General features: G+C 42.5%; 1 protein-coding gene across 1 annotated transcript; it reads right to left on the bottom strand.

Annotated features, from left to right (window-relative positions):
• Nucleotides 1-1,823: 1,823 nt before the first annotated feature.
• Nucleotides 1,824-24,299, bottom strand: IFNAR2 (interferon alpha and beta receptor subunit 2). Its single transcript, XM_084273807.1, has 9 exons — nt 24,266-24,299; nt 15,649-15,745; nt 13,128-13,169; nt 12,698-12,836; nt 12,354-12,520; nt 9,764-9,936; nt 8,174-8,336; nt 6,907-7,025; nt 1,824-3,123 (listed from the first exon to the last, which is right to left on the bottom strand). The coding sequence occupies exons 2-9, from the start codon at nt 15,689-15,691 to the stop codon at nt 2,446-2,448; spliced, it is 1,524 nt and encodes a 507-aa protein (XP_084129933.1). The 5' UTR covers nt 15,692-15,745; nt 24,266-24,299; the 3' UTR covers nt 1,824-2,445.
• Between the last annotated feature and the right edge of the window lie 1,510 nt (nt 24,300-25,809).

Genomic DNA, 25,809 nt, shown 5'->3' with positions numbered 1-25,809 from the left:
CTTTGTGGCCCTCCTCTGGACTTGTTCCAACAGCTCTATATCTTTCTTGTACTGGGGACCTCTGAGCTGGACGCAGCACTCCAGGTGGGGTCTAATCAGAGTAGCATAGAGGGGCAGAATCACATCCCTCAACCTGCTGGTCACCCTACTGGCTTTCTGGGCTGCAAGCACATGTTGCCTGCTCATATTGATCTTCTTGTCCATCAACACCCCAAGTCCTTCTCCTCAGGACTGCTCTCAATCCATTCTCTGCCCAGCCTGTAGTTGTGCTTGGGATTGTGCCAACCCACACGCAGGACCTTGTATTTGGCCTTGTTAAACTTCATGTGGTTTTCATGAGCCCACTTCTCAAGCCTGGCAAGGTCCCTCTGGATGCATCCCTTCCCTCCAGTGTGTCGACTGCACCCCACAGCTTGGTGTCATTGGCAAACTTGCTGAGGGTGCACTTGATACAGACCCCTCAAGCAGGATGAAGAGGTAGATGAAATATCCTGTAGGCAACTGGGAGAAGTCTCAAAATTGCTAGTTCGCATTCTTGTGGGAAACTTCAGTTTAACAGATGTTTGCTGGAAATGCAGTACAACAAAGAGGAAACAGTGAATGAGATTCCTGGAGCGTGGGGAAGGTAACTTCCTGACACGGCTGGTGAGTGAGCCAGTTAGGGAAGGGGCTCTGCTGGACCTGTTACTTGCAAACAGGGAAGGACCTGTGGATAATGTCATGGTTAGAGGCCATTTTGGGCATAGCAATTATGAAACTACAGTCTTTAATTCTCAGAGAAGGAGATTGGTCATCAGAACTGTTACCTTGGACTTCCAGAGGGCAGACTTTGGCCTGTCTAGGAGCCTGGTTGGCAATGTTCCTTGAGAGGCAGTCCTGATGATACCAGTGATAACTGGCTGCTTGGATACTGGTAAGATAATCATAGCATAAAGCACGCTTTCAGCATAGAGCCTGGCAGCTGGGAAGACGGTATGGGAGGTCAATGTAAGGTGGATAAATCAGTAACACAAACAGATGTCAGATGGTGCACAGTATCAAACCTGATCTTGAGTGCAATTCCCACTGCAGGCAATAGGAATGTTACCTCAGGAAAGGTTTACATTCTGACTTCAGGATCTGACCTGCACTAAAGATGCCAATGTCACCACTTGTACCAGAACATTCAGTGTCCCTGATCAAAGCCAGTATAAACATGGGATGGAAAAAAGCAGGGAGGGAGGGGAAGCAGCTTTGTCAGAACCCTTTTCCCATATAAATTTCTCAAACTATTACTGTTGTCAAGTACAAACCCCCCAAACAGAACAGTTCTTTGTGGGGGTTTAATATGTTTGTTTCTGGCCCATTTGTCACGTCCTGTTATTAAATGAAGCTACAAGTCAGGTTTGACCTTCCCTGGGACAGCACAGTCCCACTGCCTTCACTGGCTCGAGATCCAGATCAACTGCACTGTACAAATAGCAGTGTTGCAGCATCACTGTAAGTGGAAGTTTCAGCTGCTAGCTCTAGGGATGCGTAAATCTGCAAATAATTAAGTTGTCAAGATCCAGGCTGTCAGGCATTTATACCTTCTGCAATTGCAGAATGTATTCCAGACCCTTAGAAATTATCCTGGCCAAAAGAACAACAGCCAGCCATAACAGCCAGAAACTGCTCATGGGCAGAAAGTAGTACTTAGGATCTCTGCAGGGTGAAAGAAGGTGGGTTTTTTTCAGCTATGCCATACCCAAAAGCTTTCCCATAAGGAGTAAGTTCTTTGCAGGCAAATTCCTGTAGCTTTTCGAAGGCACGTGGGAGCCACACACAGTAAAAATGCAGACAGGGATATGAAAAGTGTTCTTTTTATGAAGCACAAGTGTTAAAGTATAACTGTACACTGCAGTAATCTTTAAACATTATTTTTTTAAAAAAGTGGTATAACTGAAAAAAATGATATAAAAATTATAAAAAGGTATATTTAATGCCTTGATTCACAGTAAGGAGAATTCTTTTTGTAAGCTGAATTTTCTTATCTTTGTCCCCATTATTTCACTTTACCAGCTTTTGCTGCACAAATGTAGATGTCAGTTCACTGACTTGAACACATCGATCCCTCCTGTAAAACAGATTTCACAGTAATTCAGCAGAGGTCAGGAAGGAGCCACTCACAGCTCCCTGTAGGGAACATAACTCACTACCAAACCACAAAATTAATTAACTACTCTTTCTGCTGTATCTGAACAGTAATTTTTGTTTCTCTGTGAATGATCCAGCTTGAACCCATGCTCAGAGCAATCTGGAGAGATGAGAGAAATATTTGTTAATGAGCGATGCATATTTTCAGTATTCAGGTATATACTCACTGAAAGTTACAAAGAGAAAAGATAAGATCTGTATGTTGAGTCTAGAAATAAAGTTGGATAATATTGATTTGCATGTTAGAAAATAATAGTCATTCTCACTTATTCATCTTCTAATGTATTCAGTTTTTTGGTCCATCTCTGAATCTGAGTCATCGCTTTCAGAAGAACAAGAGGAATTTTGCCATTCACAAGAGCCGCTATGACAGAGTGGCTTCTGCACACTTTCTGTGTCATCCAGGAGTTCTGATTCAAAAGCATGGCAGTCAACTGCATCTTCTTGGGAAGAAAGAAGAGCTGCAGAACTAACCCTGTTCTCTTCAGAGGTTCCCAACAGCACAGTTTTTAAGTTGATGGTAAAGCAAGCACTGTTCCTTCGCCTAGAAGAATAGTTACAATTTACCTCAGAGAAAGGATTAAGTAACTCACTACTCGTGTCTTGGTCTTCTTCAATGTCCATCTTGTGCTCTTCAGACTCTTCTGGGTCAGTGTCTGGATCTTCACTTGCCTGACTTCTTGTGTCATCACATGTATCATTTGGGGAGTACTGCTTGAATACGCTTGGTGTGTCAGGGGAATGAGGTACTCTACTTATGATATCACGCCTCGTATAGTCGTGGTTACTTATAGCATCGCTGTCACTGGCGTCACTGTCATCTTCGTCACCGACACCACCAACGGATTCATTTGCCCTTTTTTTCACCTCTCTGTAAATTACCTCAACAGAGTCTATGTCTTCTGGTTCAAGTGTCCAAGATGGGTAGGTTAACATCTTGACAAATATCTGAAAGAACAAAGTGAATTAAAAAAAAAAAAAATCAGCCAAATTTGGGCACACACACATAAATAAATACATAGATAAATACCCACAATTATGAGGTTGTCAAACAAACAATTATTTCTGCACCACCATATTGGCACTTTCTGCAGAGTTCAGAGCATCTGAGATTGTTCCCTCTTCTCCATTCCTGTAAATATGACAGCTGTCACTACAAACACAGCTTGGATGGCCTCAAAGAAATTACACTAGTGCCAAGCAGTGTCAGGCACAAATTGTTTTAAGTCTAATTTTTGCGATCTCTTGCTAAGACTAAAAGATCATTTCAGAAATACATCTTAAACCTGAGGCGAGTCTTGCAACTCTGTAAGTTACCATGCAAAAGAGCAGCCTTATTTGGATAATCAAGCTATGAACTATATAAGATCCTAAGTCCCATTTTCTCAATTTTATTTCGGATTTTTGAGGATTACTGAATATTTGAAGCAGTGGGGGGAAAATGTTGACAATTAAAGAAAAACACCTTAGCCACGGCTTGGCACAGTCATGTTTGGCAGTCTTAGGGTTATGGAGGTAATGACATAACAAAGGACAGAAACAGCAAAGTTTTCCAAGATGTTTTTCCTGACACAAATGTGTTCTGGATATGTTTGTAGAAGATAGAAAATATTTATGCTGAAAACCCCATAGAACATGTACAAGAAGTCAGAGACTATTAACTGCCCCAACCCAAGCAAAGATGGATAGAATCAAGTCCAGGAATCTTGTTTCTTTTTCGTGGAATTCAGTGGCAGTTCTGTCTCTTCTATTAAAATAAAAAGTGGCTGAACTCAGCTAAAACATGACACAGAAAAAGTCAAACATTTTTTTAATTCAAAATAGTGGAACAGTTTGAGTGATGATATATCATTACCTTCCTTTCTTAAGTACTCTTCCTTAAACACGGACATTTTTACCAATCACTGTATGTGCCAACTGAGCCTAGTTTAGCATTTGGAAGGTGATGCAGGTATTGCTTGTCATGTGAACATGCCCATCCTCCCACCTAACCCCATCCCAAGTAAGTTTTCTTCCAGAGCCATATTGTTTATTTTCTAGTCCCTTTTGTTTTCATTCAACTCCAGTCTTCTTTAGGTAGATTTATGAAAGCCTGCTCCAGGAGTTAGGTTTTTAAGATACTATAACTTGCATATAAATATCCTTTTTTCCCTCCTAACTGTTCCACTATCAAGTATCCTTTTCAGTTATCCTTTTTTACAACAGAATACAGTAATAAATCATTACTGAGACTGGAGAAGGAAGGGAGGCATCGAACTATCTAGAGAAGTGATCCTGAACTTGCTAGTAACCGTTCTGGAACAACTAGGATACTTTTCTGCACACAATTGCATCCCCATCTATGGGATGAGATACATGTGAAACTGGAAGGCTGAGAACCTGCAAGTATTACCTGATTTCAGGAAAGAGGTTTTTTCCTTTGACTGAAAAGGTACTGCTGATGTTACAAAGCAGACTCCTGTGTTGTTTCCTGAGAAACAACATGCCTTAAAGACTGCTTTCTCAAAGCAGTGTCTTGTCTCTAGCAAGAGCTTTGATTGCCTGTCCTTCGTCTCCTTGTTGAGGTGAATTGAGACTAAGTTCTTACTTGTAGTGTGTGAGATCATTTCCAACAACCATTCAGATCTTGCTCTTACCAGGCTGCTGAATTTTTACTTTTAGCACTTCTCACATGCTGTCCTTGACTCTTTGCTGGCAATAATCATGATGCATAACTTTAGGGAAAAAAAAGAGTCTGAGACCAACAACGGCAACTCTTTTCTTCTCCAGATGTGTCTGTAAATAACTGGCCCATTTTGGGGGGATAATGAAACCAAGACTCCCAACTCTAGGCCATTTTTATGCATTAATACAGGAACAATAATCCTATACCCAGCTGGGAGTTAAAGCTGCATTTTGTCTTTTTGTATCACTTTCTTATGGAAACATGGTAAAGACCTTGAAGGCAAGTTTAAAATATTTACTTGCAGTTGTAGAATCTCTCACAATGCCTTTAAACTCTAGCAACCAGGGACCTGACAAAAGTTGTCAGGGAAGGCAGCGGGCCTGCCAGCAGCCAGACTCTCTCATCACAGAAGAGATTGGCCTTGACAACATCCTCACATAGGAAAGTTACTCAAGCTGAAAGAACACGGTGGCCTTCAAGACAGGGGGTGCTGACCACCCTGGCCCAGGAAGGAGCTGTAGGAAGGTACTGGGGAGTAAAGGAACATGATGTGAACCAGCCTTGATGAATGGTCGGCACAGCACGTATGCAGGTATTTTTAGGTATCACAGAGGAACCAATACTGCTTAGGCAAGCACCAAATAAAGAAATATAGTATAACATAATATGTTATATATAGAATAACATAATATGTTTACCAGAACCTGCTATATTTACTAACCAATCCACTTACTGAACACAGTGTGTGTACTGCGCGATCAGCGTGTGTAACCAATTAACAATCACCTAAATGCCATCTTTGCCATAAGAAAGCCTACAAAATCCAGGTGATTTTTCTCAATGAATGGCTTCACCTTGGTTCATACTGAATTGCGTGTTGCCCTTTGTTTTCTCTCCTCAGATCTTCAGGGAATGCTCTGATTTTTGGTGTAATAAGTGGAAAAATATTATGAGGTAATTGCTTTGGTTCTTAGAGAGGAGTCCAATGCTGCAGGGTGGAATGATGCAGACAAAATGTGCCAGAAACTGCTTTGCTAAGAACCAATGGATACATGTTGCTCCTCAATGTTTTCAGAGTATCCTTCTTCTTGGAGAACAGGTCTTCTCCCTCTGCACTTCACCTCAGAACTAGAGTAGTTTTCTATGTTTTCAAGTTACTGTCCTGGCTCAGAGAGTAAAGAAATTTGTCTGCTGCAGGAAGGATTTACATCTAAGGTAACTTTCAAGGGGCAAGCGGTTGTCCTAGGTTGGGTGCTCTGAGTTCATTTAAAGTTAATTTGGGGGCAAGGTGAGCATGCTTGCCCTCTCTAACTTCACAGAATCACAGAACAGCCCAAACCAGAAGGGACCTCAAAAACCAGTCTGGTCCAACCTTTCATGGGAGATAGAGCTCACAAGCCTTAGCACCCTGTCCAATCACATACTGAAAACCTCCAGTGATGAGGACTCTACCCCTTCCCTGGGGAGGAGGCTGTGCCAGTGACAAATTGTTCTCACTGTTAAAGTCCTTCTTATATCAATATGAAACCTCTCATGGTGCAACTTGTACCCATGGCCCCTTTGTCTTGATAGCCTCTGGCTGGTTTGTAGACAGTCTCCAAGTACCGGCATAGTGTGATGAGGTACGTCTTGAGCCTTCCCTTCTCCACAGAGAAAAGACCTAATTCCTTCAGTCTTTCCTTCCAGGGTGGGTTCTCCATCCTTTTGCTCATCTTTGTGGCCCTCCTCTGGACCCTCCCCACTCAGTCCGCATCGTTCTTGTACTGTGGGGACCAGAGCTGGACACAGTACTTCAGATGCAGCCTGACAAGTGCTGAGTAGGGCAGGATGATCACATCTCTATCTCTGTTAGTAACTTGTAACAGAAGTAGCAAGAAAGGCTGAATATTGGTCCTCCAGAACAAAATATATTTACCAGCCTATAGATTATTTTCCACCTGGGTAAACCGCAAACTAAAAAAATTGTGTACTTAGATAACTTGTACCTAATGCACAGAATTAGAAATTTCAGATAGTAAATTTCCTACTCCCAACCAGGAAGGTTAAACAGGAGAATTATTACATACCAAGGTACGTGGAAATGATTTTTCTGGAAAACGATAACCTCCTGCATGCATACACTTCAGGATACCAGCTAAGATCAGTGAAAAACATACAGCACCTGCAACTGTAGCCATATGATAATCTGCAAGTGAAAAAACCAAACAAACATACATGAATGAAGTTTCCAATGACCACATCTCACATTCAGAACAGCTATTTAGAATCACACAATAATTTTGGTTAGAAGGGGCCTCTGGAGGTCATCTGGTCCAAAGTCAAAACAAGACCAAATCTCAAATTAGAGTAAGGCATATGGGTAACTGACAAGGTGGTTTGGACCCCTATTCCCTTTTGTCTGTTTTGCTGCCTTCATTCTTGACTAGGTAGGCATTCCCGAAATATGCAGAAGCTAAAAGAGGAACTTAGTCATGCTTACGGAAATGAAGGTCCCCAAAATGAATTAAATGGCTTTAAATACCTGCAAACTGGAAGAAAAGTTACTGCCTAAGCATTACCTCAGCAAGTCCCATGATACTTGGGTGAAATGTAAAGGCAGCAGGGGAAGAACAAGACTACCAGCTCACGGACCACTGACTCAAGAAACCCACCAATTTGAAACTTCCTTTTTTGATGTGGCACGTGTGCCAACTTACATACAAAGTGTTGCTTAATTTACATAAGAAACAGAGCTTGTGGAAATGAAGAAAGGTATAAGAAGCATAAAAGAACAAGGCACAGACTTAGGGGTGGGCCCTTCACACCAAACACCCTAGTTGGCAAGACCAACACTAGATCCAAGACTGGCGATCCAAGGCTTACCTTGCTTCTTACCAAAAGCATTATTGCTTGGCTAATTGTAATTTTCAAGAGGATAGTATTCTAAGGATAATCAGAAATCTCCACAGAAGGAATAAAGTTAACATTTGTGTACAGACCTTAAGTGTTGTCTCACTTTGATTTCAATGAAGTGGATTGTTAAATCTGAGTCAACCATCCCTTCTTTTTTGGCTGTGATATGACAACGCATTAAAAAATAAATTACACCACCTTTGATAACTATTTGTGCAGTTTGTGGGGATTTGTATGTCTTACAGGGTTAACAATAGATTTGTAGCCCCAAACTATAAATGGGGTTTTATATTTCACTAGTAAATCCCCATAAAGTTTATGACTTGGAAGGTACTTTCTCCCGTTAGTTTTAGGATTGACTTGTAAACCCTCCTATGCAAAAAGAAAACATTTGCACATAATCAAGGCAGACAATCCATTCCTGCACCACAGCACAGTTACCTTGTTGAGCTATAGACTCTGCAGTTACACATTTCCAGGCTGATGGGATGAAATGTTTGTTTAGAGATGCAGTGACCATAACAGACACACAGTAATTCCTATTTGGATACAAGTCTTCAATGACAGTAGAAAAAATTTCTGCAGTGTTTCTCTCCTGTGGCCTCTGTCATGAAAGACATGTTTTAAAATTAGTTGTTTGCCTAAAAAGTCACCCTGGGCCACTGATAAAACATAATGGCTATTTCAGAGAAATGCAGTAGCATGTGAAACTGCAAAAACTGCAGAGTAACTCAGTGGCTTATCTACCTAACTGCTTCAGCTTTAGTTCTAGCTGATGTCAGGATGCTTATCTTATACCTGCTTGGGAAGTACCATGTTATCAAAGATAAATTGCCTTTTATCTCCAACTGTTGGTCACTATATGTTCCCTTGAAGTGGCCTCACATAGATACTACAGATTTGAAATTACAAGTGATAAGGTCCAGTTCAGAAGTCAGGAAAAAAAGCAGGCAAATGGTGGTCCTTCTGTGACTCATAGCAGAATGAGTTAGCTTAAAGTCCCAACATGTACCTGTCTAACATGCTGTTCAGAGCTTCCAGTACAGGCAGCCCATGCTCTACCTAGGCATCTCATCCCATTGTTTTGCCAACCCTGGTATCAATGTATCTCTTGATGTTTGGCCTAAAATCTGCGCAACTACCAATGTCACCTCACTGGTTCTGGTCAGAAGCACTGTGAATGGTTTATTTCCTCCTTTTCTGTAGTAAATGTTTACATATTCAGAGACTCTGGTCTCTAACTGTGCTTTGCTTGCTCAGATTAAGCAGTGCCCTATTATTTCAGCACTTCCTCACAGGTCATGTGTCAGGATCCCCCAGTCCTCACTGTTCCTTTTTGGATCCTGCTCAGCTGGTCTGTGCCTCTTTTGAACCTCAGACTGGTGTGGGATAGGTGGGCTTTACAGGTACTGAGTACAGTAATTTTTTTTCCTCTCTCAGCAATGTGCAAGTCATGTTTATCTTGTAATATTATAAAATGCTATCATCCTCTCCAGCAAAACTGCTGCCTGTGGAGCTGTTACCACTCTAGTTATTACACAGTTATTCTTCAATGTTATTTCTTGTATTGGTCCTTGCTGAATTATGTCCTATAATTTGAAGATTATTTCTCCATTTTGCGAGGATCATTTTAAGTTCTAATCATGCCCATCTGCCTCTCTGTAGTACCGGACCTCAGAAACTAACTGGATACATATCCCGGTTTCAGTAGGTCGACAGACGACGACTGAACTGCTTTCTGAACCTATTTTCCCATTAACCATGCATACACCTGCCAGTAGTGTCTACTCAGCTTTCCCTTATCTTCCCAGAGAATAATCACTTGAGCCAGTGCCTTGTGCTTTATTTCAGGTAAGGATACAGGACAACTAGTGTTTCTCTTCTGGGCCTGCTACTCTGCAGTAAAAGGAAGCTGCGATCATGTTGGACAGTCTCTTTGTTTTTTTCTAAGCATCTTCATTTTCACATCACAGCCGTTTTCTGCTTTCTTATTTCTCCCCCAAAGCACAGATAAAACAAAGATTTCTTTACCTTATGCTCTCTATCAAACGTTTTCAGTGTTATAACATAGTAAAGCTCTTCATATATATCAATTAAAGACAGTAGCTTTCCATCTTTTCTGAAGTAAGTGGTTGGCAGCTTTATGGTGACATTTATGCAGTTTAGACAGGAACTGATATTAACTTCTGGTGGTCCCAGAGATGCTGTTGAAAAAAAGAAAGAAAGGAAAAAAAAGATGGAAAAAATATACGATATGAATTCAGTACTGATTCTATTTTAGTGACAGATATATAGTTCACTAATCAGGTATGTTGCTATGTTAAGTCCACAAGGCCTTGCAACATGTAAGATCCACAGTCAAATAACCTTTTCTTACAGGACTAGATTTTAAAAACAGGAAGCAGTGGAGGGAAGAGGCAGAAAGGTGACAGAGGCTTTGCTTCAGCTCCTCAGACTTTTTTTATCTATTTAAGAGGAAAGCTGAGATTAATGTTTAGGAAAAGCTGACTACTTTCTTGCTCCTCATCATCTTCTACTCACTCTCTGGATGGAACCTCTATAAAATTCAGTGCCATGTAGCCCTGCATGTATTCATACTGGTTGCAAGGAAGGCTATAGTTCTAAAATTAACAGCTGACTCCAAAGATTAAAATTCTACTGACAGGAGGACAGAGGACCTGCTGAAACATAGTTACACTTTTGTGAGACTTCCATTGAGTTCAAAGGAATCTCTGATGTTCAGATCCTCAGAAAATGTATGTGCTGGAAGAGCCATGCATGCTAATTGTCTCCTCTCTCCAAAACTACACAGCCATCAAGATCAGAAGAACTTCTGGAATATGTCAAACATAAGATCTATTTTTCCCCCAACACAGGAAAGAAGTAGGAATGTTTGAAAATGGTGTGAGACCAAACTATCCGCATGATCCTCCATTTCCATATAGTACAGTGGTGGTGGGAAACATGATAAATTAGTGAGTTCTGTTTTTTCCAGAAGCATGTCAAGGTGGTGACTGCTTTTTCAACTTCTGCAAAACTCAAAAAAGCAATAGACATTTGCTAACTACTTCTGTTACTGCAATAGGGTAGTGTAGAAAACAACAAAAAGAAAAGTTAAATACTTGTAACAAATGTGAGCTTTCATCTACTTTCAAACAGGAAAGCATGTCCTAGTCAAATGGCTGAACACTTACTCCTTTCTCATCTTTTAAGTTACCAACAGACATTAACTTAAGTATGATCACAGTCAAATGTGTTTGTTCTCCTGGCTTTTTGTTAGGAAGTCTTTCTGTCTCTGCTCCAATCTGTCTTGTCAACAGGAGTGAATTCCACTTTAAGTATTTGAAGGTAAATATCAACTACACCCAGTACGGAAATATCTCAGAATACTCATTCTTTCCTATTAATACACCGTAAAACAAAAGAGGACTGCAGGGTTCATCTAAGTCCCACACCCTGGAAAACACAACTTCACTCAATTGCTTATGGTTTGAACTAGAAAACTACTAACAAAACATCCAATTTCAATTTACAAGTTGCCAGCGATATCAGTCAGAGCACCTTTCGGGTGGCTCCAGTGATCAGTTTAAAATACGCCACTTATTCCTTGTTAAAAGTTGCCTAGTGTCAGCTTCTGGTCAGGGCACGCTCTTACACTTTGCTTACAAGACTGAGTGTGACTGTCATCATATTAACTAGCAGTCAATGCACCTTCTGATCCTTCTTGTTATTAAACTAACTGCTGAAAGAACGAAGGCCTCCCCCTCTGAGAGATGTCCTCAAGCCCTTTGGTCATTCTCCCCTTCCAATTTTCCCTCGTGTCTGAGACTGTAAGCGGACACAGCAGTGACCGCCTCTGTGCTAAACTCAGAGCTAGCGTGGCACGTTTCTCCTCCACATTCCTCCAGTTGGAGGGTACACTACCTTTGAGGAGAGTGAAGGAAAGATTTTCAGAACAAGTGAGCTGGCTTCTTATCAAGTTACAAAAACCCATGCTGTCAAGTAACTTTAGTCACAGCACATCACCTTAATTACCTGAGCTCTCTAAACAGGTGCTTTTCCGTCTCTGTTACTTCAAAACTGGATACTATGCACAACTAATGGTGAAGACCACCTCTGGCATTAGAAGATGTCACAGCTAGTAAACATCATCTTTCACCAAAGAAAGGGAAAAGAGCAGGTTGATGAAGAAACAAGTAAATCTCTCTCCCTATACCTAGTGCAGACATGGTATTTCTTTTAACTCTTAACAGTGACTACTTGAAGATATGAAAGCAATGTTGGAGTTTTTTAAGTTATTTATCTTAATAACTTAAGAGATTTTTACTTTGTGCTTGGCAATGCTTGATGTGATGCTATTTCCTCTATATTTACATACATGTATTTTATTCAAAACCAGAGCCTTGTTAATTTATCAGAAGCACAGTAGCCACAGATTTTTGAAAGCTATCTTTAGCAACTGGTACACGATAGATTACATACAAATTCATATTCTCTTACATAAAGGAACAAGCTATTGACCAAGTTAGTTTGGAGTGTGTTGCTGCAAAGCTAGCAGAATGTCATTTAAACATCAGGTAGGAGTAAAGACTACTAAAGTGAATACAGACCAGGAACTTACTGTCAGTAAACGGCTCAAACTGTAATACAGAAGAATTGAATTGAACTTCAGTTCCTACGAAGCTCTGAATCAATACGAAATACTCAATGAAAATGTCCTTAAAATCATCTGTCAGATTACAGGAGAGTTGTGTAATATTTGAACATTGCTTAGCAGTCTGCCAGTTCCTGTAGGTCAAAACAAGTTAAAAAAAGATCAAAAGAATCTATCTGGATTCTTTGATACAAGAAAGCATAGGAGGTGGAAGCATCTCTGGGAGGAAAAAAAAAAAAAAAGACAAACAAGAAAACCCCAAACTTAGTATTTTGAGTCCATAAATATTAAAAATAATATTTGTGTCTTACAAGACTTGTCTGCGGTCAGTGTATAGCACACGGTAGTACGTTGGCACAGTTGGATCAGGTTTTGCCTGCCAGGACAAAATGTGCTGAAAATTGCAAGATTCTATACGTAGGTTCTGAGGTGGCCCTCCCAGAATTCTTTCTAGAAAGCAGAAAACCAAAACAATCCACCAATGCAAATGGCAAAAATGTGAGATTGCAACAATTCTAATCAACAAACCAAATTAGAGCAGTCTGATATTTGCCCCCAAATAAACCAACCACAGGACAGAGTTCAGCACAATAGAAACAATGTAAAGGACTGTTCTCTATTATATTTCTATTAAATTCTTTCCTCAAAAAGCATGAAGTTGTAAAATGCTGCTTGGTGAGAATAAGCATGTTTTTTTGAAGTGTGTTAGGAAAAGCAATTAAGAGACAAGAAAACTCTTACCAGACAAGCTGCAACAAGCTGTAGACAGAATGCTGATGTACACTGGAAAAATGAAATCATGTATTAATGCATTTTTATGCCTACAATATCTATGATTATTAGCTAACTGTTGGCAATATTCATTTGCAACAGTGACACTACTCAGTATTCCCTCCACATCTTCCTACTCCTTTCCTCTGTACTTCCCTCCTTCCTGAGAGTATGGGATGTCACATTCCAACCCCCATCATTAATCTGAGGCTCCTAGGAGCTAGCTCTTTGGTAACTACACTGGTTCAGGCTTATGCTGATTCTTGCCAGATGAGGTTTAAAACTCAGTGTGAATAAATGTACTTAAGGTCTTCTTATCAAATACTGTCTTAGAGGATTCTGACTATATTTCATGTAGCTCACTCTCTTAAACACCATTTGCAGTCACAAGAGTCATTTTAAGTCATCTTAAAATGGGTCTGATAAAAGATACTTGAAGAACATTACTGAATCATCTCCACAGATGCCCTTTGCTAAATGTGAGGAGTTCTCAAGGCTGTAGTTTAACAATTTTGGTATAGAATTCACTGTCTTTAGTCCTGTAAGTCCCTATTTCAGTCTTTATTTCCTAACTCCCTCTCTATTGTGTGGCCTATTTCTGTAACATTTCCCTGTGGGTGTTTACAACATGCTATTCTGTGCCTGCAAAAGTGAAGGAAAAACCCCACCAACAGATGCTGCAAAATTTCTCCTGTCACAGGACAGGCCACATTTAACCTGTCAGCCAGGCCTACTGTCCAAGTAATCTCTTGAACTCATCCTTCATGCAGACCCTGATAATTTAGAGGTTTGCACATCTTCTTGTATAACCTCTTTAGGAGACTGTTCATCCAGATTGTCACCATATCAAGAATTCTTTTCCTTGGCCATCCTAGTCTTAGATCCATATCTTTTCAAGCACAGTGATTCAAGATATTCTTGAAATTATTGTTTTGACCCTTCCAATTTTTTTTCTCAAGATCCTCTAGCTCCCTTCCACTTTCTAAGTGCAACAATGTTGTGGTTTTGCCCCAGTCGCGAGCCGGGCACCACGCCGCCACTCGCTCTTTAAGAGGGAGTAGAGGGGAGAATTGAGGAAGGGGGAAAGGGAGGGAGAAGAAAACCAGAGAAACCAAAACCTTGTGGCTTGGGATAAGGATAGTTTCCTGAGATGGCAGAAATATAGATATAATAATAACAGGACTTTATATCACGCTATAAGAGACTGGTGATACCCAACGCAGCTTCTCACCAAACCGCACAATCAGGGGGTACAGCTCAGAGCTGTGCTGAAACCAGGCCATCCCCAAAACCACGCATCCTGGAGCTGAGTGCTCCTCCCCGCTTTATGCTGAGCATGACGTAATTGGCATGTAATACCCTCTTTGGCCAGTTTGGGTCATCTGTCCTGGCTGTGCCCCCTCCCAGCTTCCTGGGTGCCCCCTGCGTTCTCGGTAGCAGGGCAATATGAAGGGCTGAAAAGTCCCTGACTGCTGGGCAACCACCAGTGTGTTACCAGCACTGCTCCCATCCCAACTCCCAAACATGGCATTCCACCCGCTGCGAGAAAGGAAATTAACTCTCTCCTAGCCACAACCAGGACAAACAGATGCAAACTTCCTGTCCTCATTCTAATGGCATTTTGTCACTTATCCTACTACTGATGAGATGCCAACTCCCATGCTGTTGGCCAAATAACTTATTATTTAATTTCAAACATGCAGATTCTAGTAATGACACACTTCCTTGGAGCAAACCCTTCAGATTAGGAAATGCAAATAATCTTTTGCCTTTCTCTTTAATGCCAGCCCCCTCACGTGTCAGATGTCTTGGTGATGTATTTCCTCCTGACATAAATGTTTTTCTACTCTGTGTACAGTTATGATGCCTCTCCCCTACCAAAATCAAATTCCATTCATCTAGAGTTCAGACTGCATCAGAACTTTGTTTCAACAAACATGCTGAGCAAAGATAGTTAAAGAGTTGCAACATTTTGTAGGTTGCATTCTTACGTAAGAGACACAGACAAGACCAAAAAAAATCTTAGACCAAATGACTTGGAATATTAGGATGGGAGAAATAAAAGACAGTCTATAAAAAGCATGGGGAATCTTCTTTGCAAGCTTTTTCTTACATTTTTACTGAATTAAATGATCCTATTAGAACAGTTTCCCACTACAATTACAGCCCAGCCAACTAAATATGTTTGTTATGCCTGACAATCCTCCTGAAAAAAAAAAGAACAAGAGAAGAAAACAAACACGTGCAACTAAGAGTTCACTGGACATTTAAAGAGGCCGTTTCAAAGAATTTCTTTCTTATGGGAAAATCATGGATTTTGTATAGAATGGAGGATGTAGGCCATAATACACTAAATTCTTGATTTTGTAAATTCTTCCAGGGAGAGCTCTGTAATAGCATGATGGTATCTTACTTCAGTAACTCAGAAGAACAGTTAGTGGAAAATTATTAGCAGTACTCCATTTACAATATGAAAGTACAGGCAACTTACCAAGTTGATAGAAATGCCTTGTTCCACCCATCAGTGTTTCCATAGTGGTTAAGAAATATAAGCTACCGATTGTAAAATAAACATTTTGCTTCTGTACCTGCAAATACATTGAAAACAATCACAGTCAACAAAGCAACTTAGTAAATTATTTGCAAGTAAAATGAGGTCTACATACAAAGAGTTATTTTAACCTCTTCAATGTTTGGTGCAGGAGGGCATAGTACTGAACCAGTTACTGCTACTGAGGAGGGGTTGGTGGTGTGGGGCAAGGATCCTCAGATTAGGCAGACAATTTTATGCCAATAGCACTTTCCTTTTTTAACACCACAAAGGCTCTGTCTTGGTTTAACACCAGCCAGCAACTAAGCACCATACAGATGCTTGGTCACTTGTCCCCCTGTGGTGTGGGGGAGAGAATCAGAAAAGTGAGAAAACTCCAGGGTTGAGATAAGAACAGTTTAATAATTGAAATATCACAGCAACAACAATAATAATGAAACAAAGAGGAAAATAATAGCAGGGAAATACAATCCAAGGAGGACAAGCAATACAAGTTAAAAAAGTATTGCTCACCACCAACCAGCTGATATAATTAATCTGCCAGGTGTCCCACATTGGTATTTCAGCCATCATCCTCTATACCAAAAAGGCTTTAGCCACTTAGCTTGTTTGATTATGCCAATCTTTTGATGTTCACAGATAATCTGTGCAATGGAATCAATAGTCAAGTCCACCCCTTGATCAAGAGCCTATTTGTATGTTGCATCCCTTTCTAAATGTCCTGATGTGTCATGGCCCCATTGCGTTATAAACAGCTCACCCTTATGTTCCCAGTTCCTATCTACCAAAACCACTTCAATTCTAGCAGCCCACTCCACCTGCTTATTGTTTCCTTGTTCTTCAGTGGCCTGGCTCCTGGGTAAGAATCTACGTGATATACTTCACAACAAAGTTCTCTACCAGAGTAGCAACATCTTGCCATAATTCAGCAGCGCAGATGGGTTTACTTCTGTGCTCCCAGCTTCTCTGCTTCCACTGCTGTAGCCACCCCTGCAGAGCATTTGCCACCATCCTCAAATCAGTATAAAGTATCAGCCATTTATCTCATTCAGGAGAAGCTAAAGCCAGCTGGATGGCTTTCACACCTCTCCTTCAGCAGTTTCTGCAGCTTGCCGGGTATGACTCCACACAGCAGCTTTCTACCCAAGATATTTTCCCACAGTGTGATAGGATCCCTCCAAAACAGAGCATATTGTTTCTTATTTTCTGGTAATTTCTAATACATCAGCATGCATCACCTCCTCTGGCAACAGTCTGAAGTTCCTGTACTCTAGTCAGTCCGTGATCAACTCCAGGATTCCAGGGCAGTGAGTTTCCTATTCAAGCCCATTGCATTACCAGTACAACCCACTTACTCCATGTAGCATCAGTTGCTTGATGCATAGAGAGGACCCTCCCTTTGAACATCCAACCCGGCACAGGCAATTGAGTTGCCAAAAGGAGCTTTGCTTCAGTACCAGCTACTTCTGAAGTGACTCAAACTCCCTCATATGCTGCTAATATTTCTTTTTCAGTTGCAGTGTAACTGCTTGAGGTCCTCTGTATCCGTGGCTCCAAAACCCTAAGGGCTGACTTTGAGTTGGTCATCCCTAGCTTAAGTGTAAAGCATGTTTTTCACATCTTATCATGTCTGGATTGGCCCAAGTGCAACTACACAAAGTATCTTCCATTTATTTTGTCCAAAGGCTTGCTGCTGCTCAGGACCCCATTGACAAGCTTCTTCTGGGTCACTTAATAGGGAGGGCTTGCAATCAGCCTATAATCTGGAATACGCATCCTCTAAAAACTCACAACACCTACAAAAGCTTGTGGTGCTTTTTTCTTCGGTAGTGGAGACACAGTCGTCACTTTATTGATCACGTGATGGATGTGGCATCCCTCTCACTGTTTTATTCTGGAAAAAAAAGGAAGTATTTCCTATACAAATCCCTTGACTTTGTTTTATAGCAAAACCAACTTTTAAAGAATCTGGTTTATTCTTCTTCCCTTCTCAAGCACTTCCTCTGCTGTGTCGCTCCACACAATGACACCATCAATATACTGCAAATGTATGGGACCTTGTCCCAGTGCAGTCTGGATCAGCCCATGGCAAATGGTGGGGCTGTGTTTTCACCCCCAGGGTGGTCAATTCCAGGTGTACTGGACATCCCTTCAAGAGACAGCAAACCATGGCCTGCACTCTGCTGCCGGAGGGATTGAGAAAAACATGTTGGTGATTTCAATTGTGTCGTATCATTTGGTGGCCTTTGACTCCAGTTCATACTGGGAGTTCTAGCATGTCTGGCACAGCAGCACTCAGCCATGGCATGGCTTTGGTAGACCACTGTGAACCTCCTCTCTGTTAGATTTTTGCACCAACCATATGGGACCTTTAAAGGGTCAGTGAGTTTTACTGATCAATCCCTTAACCCTCCAATTGACAGACCAACTTATGGATGGGAACCAGGTAGTCAACTGGTGTGGTATTGTTGCTGGTGCACTGTCATGGTAGCAACTGGCACCTGATGTTCTTTAATCTACAGTAACTCCACCAAAGACAGATGCTCCGAGAGACCTTGCAAGCTTGACAGCTGTTTAATCTTCTCTGTACTCAAAGCTGAGTACCCTTGGGGGGTCTTTGAAGTACCCTCTCCTGAGATAATTTATGCTGAGGATACATGGAGCCTCTGTACCAGTCACAACAGGATGATTTTGCCACTCATTCCCAGTTTAGACATACCTCAGTCTCTGACAAAAACAGGATCCTTCCATCACTCCAGAAATACAGATGGATTCTGCCCCTTTGTAATCTGATAGTACTAAGGTACACTTTGCATCAGTGCCCACTAGAGCTTTAGTAAAAGGCCATTGAATCCACAGAGTCCAGTCAATCCAGTGGTCCCTTTCCTTCACCTGACCAAAGGAAGACCAAAGGAGGACTCCTGGTTGGAGTCTTCATTTCTTGACTTTTGTAACTGCAAAACAGAAGTCCCTCCATCAGGGCCAAAAGTACAATCAGCTCTTCTACTCTGCCTGACAGACACTGTAGCAGTAATTTTCCTGGATGGGTGCTTTTTGGCTGTTGTCTTTCCTTGCAACTCCTGTACTCAAACTTCTAGTCTTCAGGTAGGTTCACCATCCAAAATCCTCATGTCCTCCCCTGGTCATGCAGAAAGAGCCACAGGATTGCATGCAATGTCTGCCACCAGTAACCTTTCCCTTGAACCAAATCAGGCTGACTCCTAATAGCTGAGAGTTTCATTGTAGTGCATGAGACCATTCTGTCCACAGCAAAGACACAGGCACCATGGAAGGAGCAAGATTATCTTGGTATTCTTGGAAGTGTCATCTACAGTCAGTGCCTCCATCTCTGTCCAGCTTATTATCACAAGGATATGGGTGTATGAAGTTGGTGCATTTCGTACAAACTCACTGCATGAACTGCATGATCCAGATTTTACCAGTCTTTGGATACCAAGTCATTAGAGATCACCTCCAACACGGATAATTCAGTCAGATGTAGGATACCTTCCTCAATGTTGGTACATTTCCTTCAGGAATTTACAAGTTTTTCCTTGAAGGGATACCTGTCCTTCACATTTGGCAGCTGTCACCAGCAAAGACTGAGGACTCCTACCCTTTTTCCAATCCTTTTGTCAATGGCCTTATCCTTAGCAAGGGATCCCAGCTGCTGGGCTTCCTTTCCTGCTAATTCCTGCCTAGTGGCCCAAGTATCCCAGCATGAGAATAACAAGTGTAGAATTAGCTCACCTGGCTGACAGCTAAAAATCATAGAATTGGAAGACAGAATCATAGAGTTGGAAGGACCCATCAGGATCATTGAGTCCAACTCCTGGCTCCACACAGGACCAGCCAAATCAGAGCACGTGACTGAGTGCATCATCCAGATGCATCTTAAACTCAGTCAATCTGGGTGCTGTGACCCCTTCCCTGGGGAGGCTGTTCCAATGCCCAACCATCCCCTCAGTACAGAGCCTCTTCCTAATGTCCAGCCTAAACCTCCCCTGTCACAGCTTCACGCTGTTCCCTCAGGTTCCATTACTGGTCACCAAAGAGAGGAGATCGGCACCTGCCCCTTCGCTCCCCCTCATCAGGAAGCCACAGACCGTGATGAGGTCTCCCCTCAGCCTCCTCTTCTCCAGGCTGTACAAATCAAGGGACTTCAGCCTCTCCTTGTAAGTCTTCCCCTCCAGACCCTTCACCATCCTTGCTGCCATCCTCTGGACACTCTCCAATATTTTTATGTTCACTCGAGGTGAGGCTGCACCAGCACAGTGTAGAGCGGAACAATCCCCTCCCTGGGCCGGCTGGCCATGCCGTGCTTGATGCACCCCAGGACATGGTTGGCTCTCCTGGCTGCCTGGGCACGCTGCTGGCTCATCTTTAACTTGCTGTCAATCAAGACCCCCAAATCCCTCTCAGCATGGCTGGCCTCCAGCATCTGATCCTCCAGTCTGTATCTGCAGCCAGGGTTCTCCCTTCCCAGGTGCAGAATCCAGCACTTGCCCTTGTTAAACTTCATGCTGTTGGTGACTGCCCAGCTCTCTCTCATCTGCCCAGGTCTCTCTGCAAGGCTTCTCCACCCTAAGCAGAATCTACAGCTCCTCCAAATTTAGTGTCATCTGCAAACTTACTTAAGACACCCTCTAGCCACATCTCCAGGTCGTTTAAGAAAACGTTAAAAAGCACTGGACCTAAAATGGAACTCTGGGCACCCCCACTAGTGACTGTCCACCAGCCAGATGTAACCCCATTTACTATCACCTTCCGGGCCCAACCCTTCAGCCAACTGCGCACCCAACGCATTACGGCTTTGTCTAGTTGTGTGCTGGGCATTTTGTCTTTCTGTACATCTCACTTAGGCATAGGGTGGTTTTGTTTCTGTCTCATTTACGATTTCAGTCTGTTCCTTTTCTTGTGACAGCTTTGCTGTAAAACAGGCTGTCTCTTCTGATTCTTTGGCCTGGTCCCTCTTTGGAGACGCTTCTCCATCCCTTATGAAATGAGCTGACTTCCACTTCCATTGTTTCTTTCTAGTTAGAGAGGTGACTGACGTAGTGTCTGATTTAGCCAGATTGCCTGTTGGTTTGGTTTCCCTCTTTTCCCTGCAGGTGCTGTACTGAGCAGTGTTTGGTAGGGCCCAGGACAGTGTGGTAAATTGTGTCTCTATGGGGTAGCTATGGCTATTTTTGTTGTTGTTCACACACACACACACACACACACACACGCACATGCATTCTATCACTTCATCAGGATCCTGTAGTTGTTTGGAAGTGAAGTTCCAGACCACCAGAGGTGAGAACAAAACCTGTTGTCTATTCCCAGGTCTTTTTTCCACAAAGCTGCTTTCCAGTATGTCAGCCCTTAACCTGTACTAGTGCAAAATGAAAAAACATTGCTCAACACCACTGATGCCCAGCCTGTACCCAGAAAGCATCCCCCCAGTCAGCTCCCCCCCCCCCCCCCAGCTTTACATGTTGAGCATGACATCATATAGTATGGAATATCCCTTTGGTCAGTTGGGGTCAGCTGTTGTGCCCCCTCCCCCCCCCTCAATTTCTTGTGCACCCCCAGCTTACTTCCTGGTGGGGCAGTGTGAGGAGCAGAAAAGGCTTTGGCTCTGTGTAAGCCCCTGCTCAGAGAGAACAGAAATATCTTTGTATTATCAACACTGTATTTGTGCTGAAAACAAAACACAGTCCCATACCAGCTACCATGAAGAACTTAAACTCTAACCCAGCCAAAGCCAGCATAGGATCTTACCATTTCAAAGAAATACAGGAAGTACTGCATGATTACTTGTACTATTTTTGCATGAAGATTGCATCTAAAAATTCTATGCCACTCACTCCAACTTATGAAATACAATGAAAATAAACATTGTCTGGTTTTATTTGAAATATCACAAGAACTCAATGCTACTGTGAAAAAGGTTTCCAGAAAAATGGTAAATTGAGAGGAAGGTTAGGGAAAAAAATATAAAATTATTAATGATAAGAAAGTTTGATACTATTTTTAATACATAAAATATATTAAAATAATCCTTCTTAGTGTTATTTTTTTGCTGCATAGCATTAATATGTACAGGATCTGGTTTTGAATTACAGGCAAAGTACTAAGTAACAACTGTGAATCTACAGAAGGCTGGGCAAGGATGTAGCTATTTCCAAAGAATCTACTCCTCAGGTTTAATACGAATATATTGGGCTTTCATTTTAAATTAGTTTAAAAATACAACTTATTTTCTCTGCAAAACAAAACAAAATCTTAAAATTTAAAATAATGACAAAGCATACAAAGGTAAAACAATACAATGTTAAAATCAGATTAATTAAAAAAACCCTCTCCTTATCTGAGATGTCAAAAGTTGTAGCATGATGACAGGAAGTAACCACATAAATGTTGAGAACCTCTACCTGTGCAACTGATAATTGTAATTCCACAGGCAAAGAAAATGCTCTTTTCATTTTGGTTTGACTCATGCAAACATGAGGAATAGTTAGGAGATATAATACTAGTCTTCCTCTTTTCAATCAAAATTAAAAATTATGGGTAAGAAGATATGGTTTACTAGTTACAAAATCTTTAAGTCCATCACTGATAGCAAACTAGAAGCAATTAAGTCACACATATTTATAGAATCCATTTAGTTTTGGCACTACTGAATGTGACAGAAATACAGAAGTGTGACCCCACCACACACTTCTGTATTCAGATCAAGCTTACATATTACACAAGTGGAAAAAACCTCTGATCTTTCTACTTCAACAAAGTTACTAGCTTCTTTCCGCCCCACCACCCCAGAAGTCACACAGAAACCTAAAGCCAAACAATGTTACTTTCACAGTCACTTTAAACAAGTTACACCTGCAGGATCCAATTCTTCAGGCTGTTCAGGATTTTATCCTAAGGGGAAAACTTGGAGGATCCTGAATTCATGTAGCAAAATATTTCCTTTATGTCTTAATCCTTGTAATTAATCACAAAGCATGTTAAAAACACTGTGTATATTGTATTATACAACAGATGTATTTGCGTACCTTTGATCCTTGCTGTACATCAGGCTGCAAACAACTACGTCTCTCTTGGAACCTGAAGTGACTTGTGTATGGCACTGTAAGCTGAACAAACCATGTATCTTGCATGATACGTATTCAAAGTCAAGTTATGTGTTTAGCACCTTAGAGTGTGTAAAAAAAACCATGACAAAAACAGTTTGTACAGTTGTCTGAATTTAGATCTTCTCTGCAGATTTATGAAAGCCAATGAAATTCTAGGGGAAAACCATTTCTGTCAAGACTGATTGGCTTTTATTACTCTTCCTTACCAGAGCCTCAGCAATCCCTGGAGAGAAGCCACAGAAACACCAGTCAATCTAGCCCTCAACTCATCAGCCTAGACTCACAATTCTCCTGCCTGAAGAACCCAGCACATTGAAAACTCAGCTTCACAATTCCATCTCATCTTCACTTGACAGCTCATTTTGAACTGGAGTTCAGGCTGGTTTGTTTTGTATTTTCTTCCAATCAGGAAAAAAAGAAAAATAGGCTTTTAAGTTTTGAAAGTCACTGGTTTGTATTTCAGGAAAGCTCCACATCAAGTAGACCACACACCTTGCTCTTTGAAACAAGCAGATGGCATACTTATCTGCATACTGAGATACCACAGGAGATGTTTCAGACAGAGAAGTCAGGGAGTGTTCTAAATCTACGCAAGTATCATACAATGTATGGATCAGCTATACTGCTGAAAACATGCAAACTACCAGGGAATCATGCAGTGGATTGTGATGTTACATTCACACACTATTCCTGGCTTTGTGAGGGTGACAGTTGCTTCCAATGATACTGAAATCACTCAACCTTAAAAATCCATCAACCGGAAGTCCATTTTCCATACAGTGCCTGCAGTACTCCTGGCAAGCTGGACATGGCCCTGGGGGAACCAGTGTGGGGAACGTAGTATTAAAACGTCGACTCCTTCACTGCCCCAGGCCTGCCCAGCATAGCGGGAGGGGGCAACAAAACAGCACTTGAGACAACAACGCCTGTCAGAGGCAGGTTTCCTTACGAATTTCTGGCCTTGAGCTATACGTTTTACCTGCATCAAAACCAGCTACAGTGCATCCCACAGACTATCACTAGGGCTAATTTTGCATTCGGTCATACTGCCGAGGGAACAACCCCAATAAACCGCTGGTTCTGTGTGCGATTCAACGGGTATTACGCCAAACCGCGCTGCAAGGACTCGGCGTTCGGCCAGCCGTGGCCTCCACAGCTCGCCCAGCAAAGCGCTAACAGAACACGGCGACATTGCCAGGAAACGCCGGCAGCCGACCGCAGCTCGGGAAGCCAGGCCCGGCGCCTTCCCCCGACGAGAGGGAGGTGGGGGAGAGCACACCGCCCGGCTCCGGGCCCTGAGGCGGTGAGGGGGCCGCCACAGCCCTCGCTCCGACTGCGCTAACGGAACGGCTCCCGCGCCCGCCCCACAACAGCGACGACCCCCTGAGGGAAAGGGAGAGGGGAAACACACGCCAACGACGCCTTCCCAGCCGTACCTCGAAGCGAACGGCATTCCCGAGAGCTCCGCTCCCTGCCGGGTCCCCATAGCTCCTCTGTCAGACCAAGGCACCGGCGCCCAACGGGAAATGGCGGAGGGGGCGCTGCGGGACGCGGCTAGCCCCGCCCCCGCCGCCCGGTCCGGTGCGGGGTGGGATGGGGGGTATATTACCTTTCGGAGGAGGGTGGGGGAGCGGTGTCCGTTAGGGCCGTTGGGCCCCGGCCTTATGGCGCCGCTTTATCTGGAGCGGGGTCTGCGCCTCGCCCGCGGCTTCAGGCTCCTCTGGCGGAGCACGACCTCCCTCCGCACTTAGTTTCGCTTTCTTTTACCTGCCTCGCCAGCCCCGTCCCTCCCTTCCTCTCGGGGCTCTGATCCCTGTCCCGAAGGGAATCTCAGCGGGAAGCCTGGAAAGCGCTTGCTGATCCTCTTCCTCGCAGGTGGTCTCCTTTTTCAATCGGTGTAGAGGAAGCCTGGTGCAGCTGATAGGTTTGTCATAAATATTTACCCTTAGGGGCACACAAATGCTTGCTGCGAGTATTTTCTGATGGAAACGGCAATAGCGCAGTATTAAATATAGCCCATGTAAGGCCATGTGAGGGCTCTTCACGAGAAGGTCTTGGTACCTACCTGAGGTGAGAAGGGGCTAAGAAACTAGGTCAGGTTTGTAGCTGGGTCCCACTGCACCTGCGCCCTCGCTGACTAAACCTCCCCGTCTGTCGGCCTCTGTTTCTTCACTGATGCAGACGTGTACCTTTGGGACTTGTTTTTCGGTCGGACATGAGGTTGGTTATGCTGCATCTCATTAAGCCATACAAGGCAAAGCAAAACCTGAGATTTCCAGTTACCATCTTCTAGGCTTCTACAAACTTTCTGGTTAAATATCCGTATCTATACATATGTTGCTTTAACCCGTATATATATTTAACCAGAAAGTTTGTAGAAGCAACATGTATTGCTTTAACCTATTAATAGATCAGCAGCAGTGAGTATAGTTTTTCTCCATTTTACTTCATGAAGACATACATAACCTTGGACCTGAGATGCCATCGGAGGAACTCACAGTTCTGATTAGAAGCTCCAAACCAGCTAAATTCACTTTATGTCTTTGCATGAGTTTGTCTCATAAGTGAGTATTCTATGTGGCACCTTTATTTGTGTTTCTTGATTCCAGCACCAAATTAACTTTTTGAAGGGCAGAAAATTTACCTGGAAGCAGAGACAGGAATGAAAATCAGCAGCAACAATCAAAATTTTAATGGTACACTGCCTTGATCTGTTTTGCCATGATAGTACTGTGCCTTTTGGCATGCCTACTTCTGCTTTATACCTCTGACACTACCTTCTCATGGCCCACTCAGTTTTTCTGCCTGTCCAAACATAAAGACCTCCTGAACTCTAATTTTTATTTTGTTGTTGTTCCTTTACTTGCTTGAGCACACATTGTTTTACCTGTGAGCCTTTCTATTTCTTCTTAACTGCTTTTCCAGTGCTATCTTTCGTGAAACCTCTTTCTAGTTTCCTGCCATCTCAGCAGAAGTTTCT

Source organism: Gallinula chloropus, assembly GCF_964237585.1.
Source record: "Gallinula chloropus genome assembly, chromosome: 1".
NCBI lineage: Eukaryota > Metazoa > Chordata > Aves > Gruiformes > Rallidae > Gallinula > Gallinula chloropus.
This window is presented reverse-complemented; position numbering and strand designations above follow the sequence as displayed.

Bases quoted from the DNA above. Each gene is read 5' to 3' on its own strand.
- IFNAR2 (XM_084273807.1), bottom strand. From the start codon at position 15,691: ATGGAAACACTGATGGGTGGAACAAGGCATTTCTATCAACTTG. The intron at 12,521-12,697 runs GTAAGACACAAA...TTTGACCTACAG, and splicing joins ACTGACCGCAGACAAGTCTT to GAACTGGCAGACTGCTAAGC. The intron at 8,337-9,763 runs GTAAAGAAATCT...CTTTCATGACAG, and splicing joins CGTTTGATAGAGAGCATAAG to AGGCCACAGGAGAGAAACAC.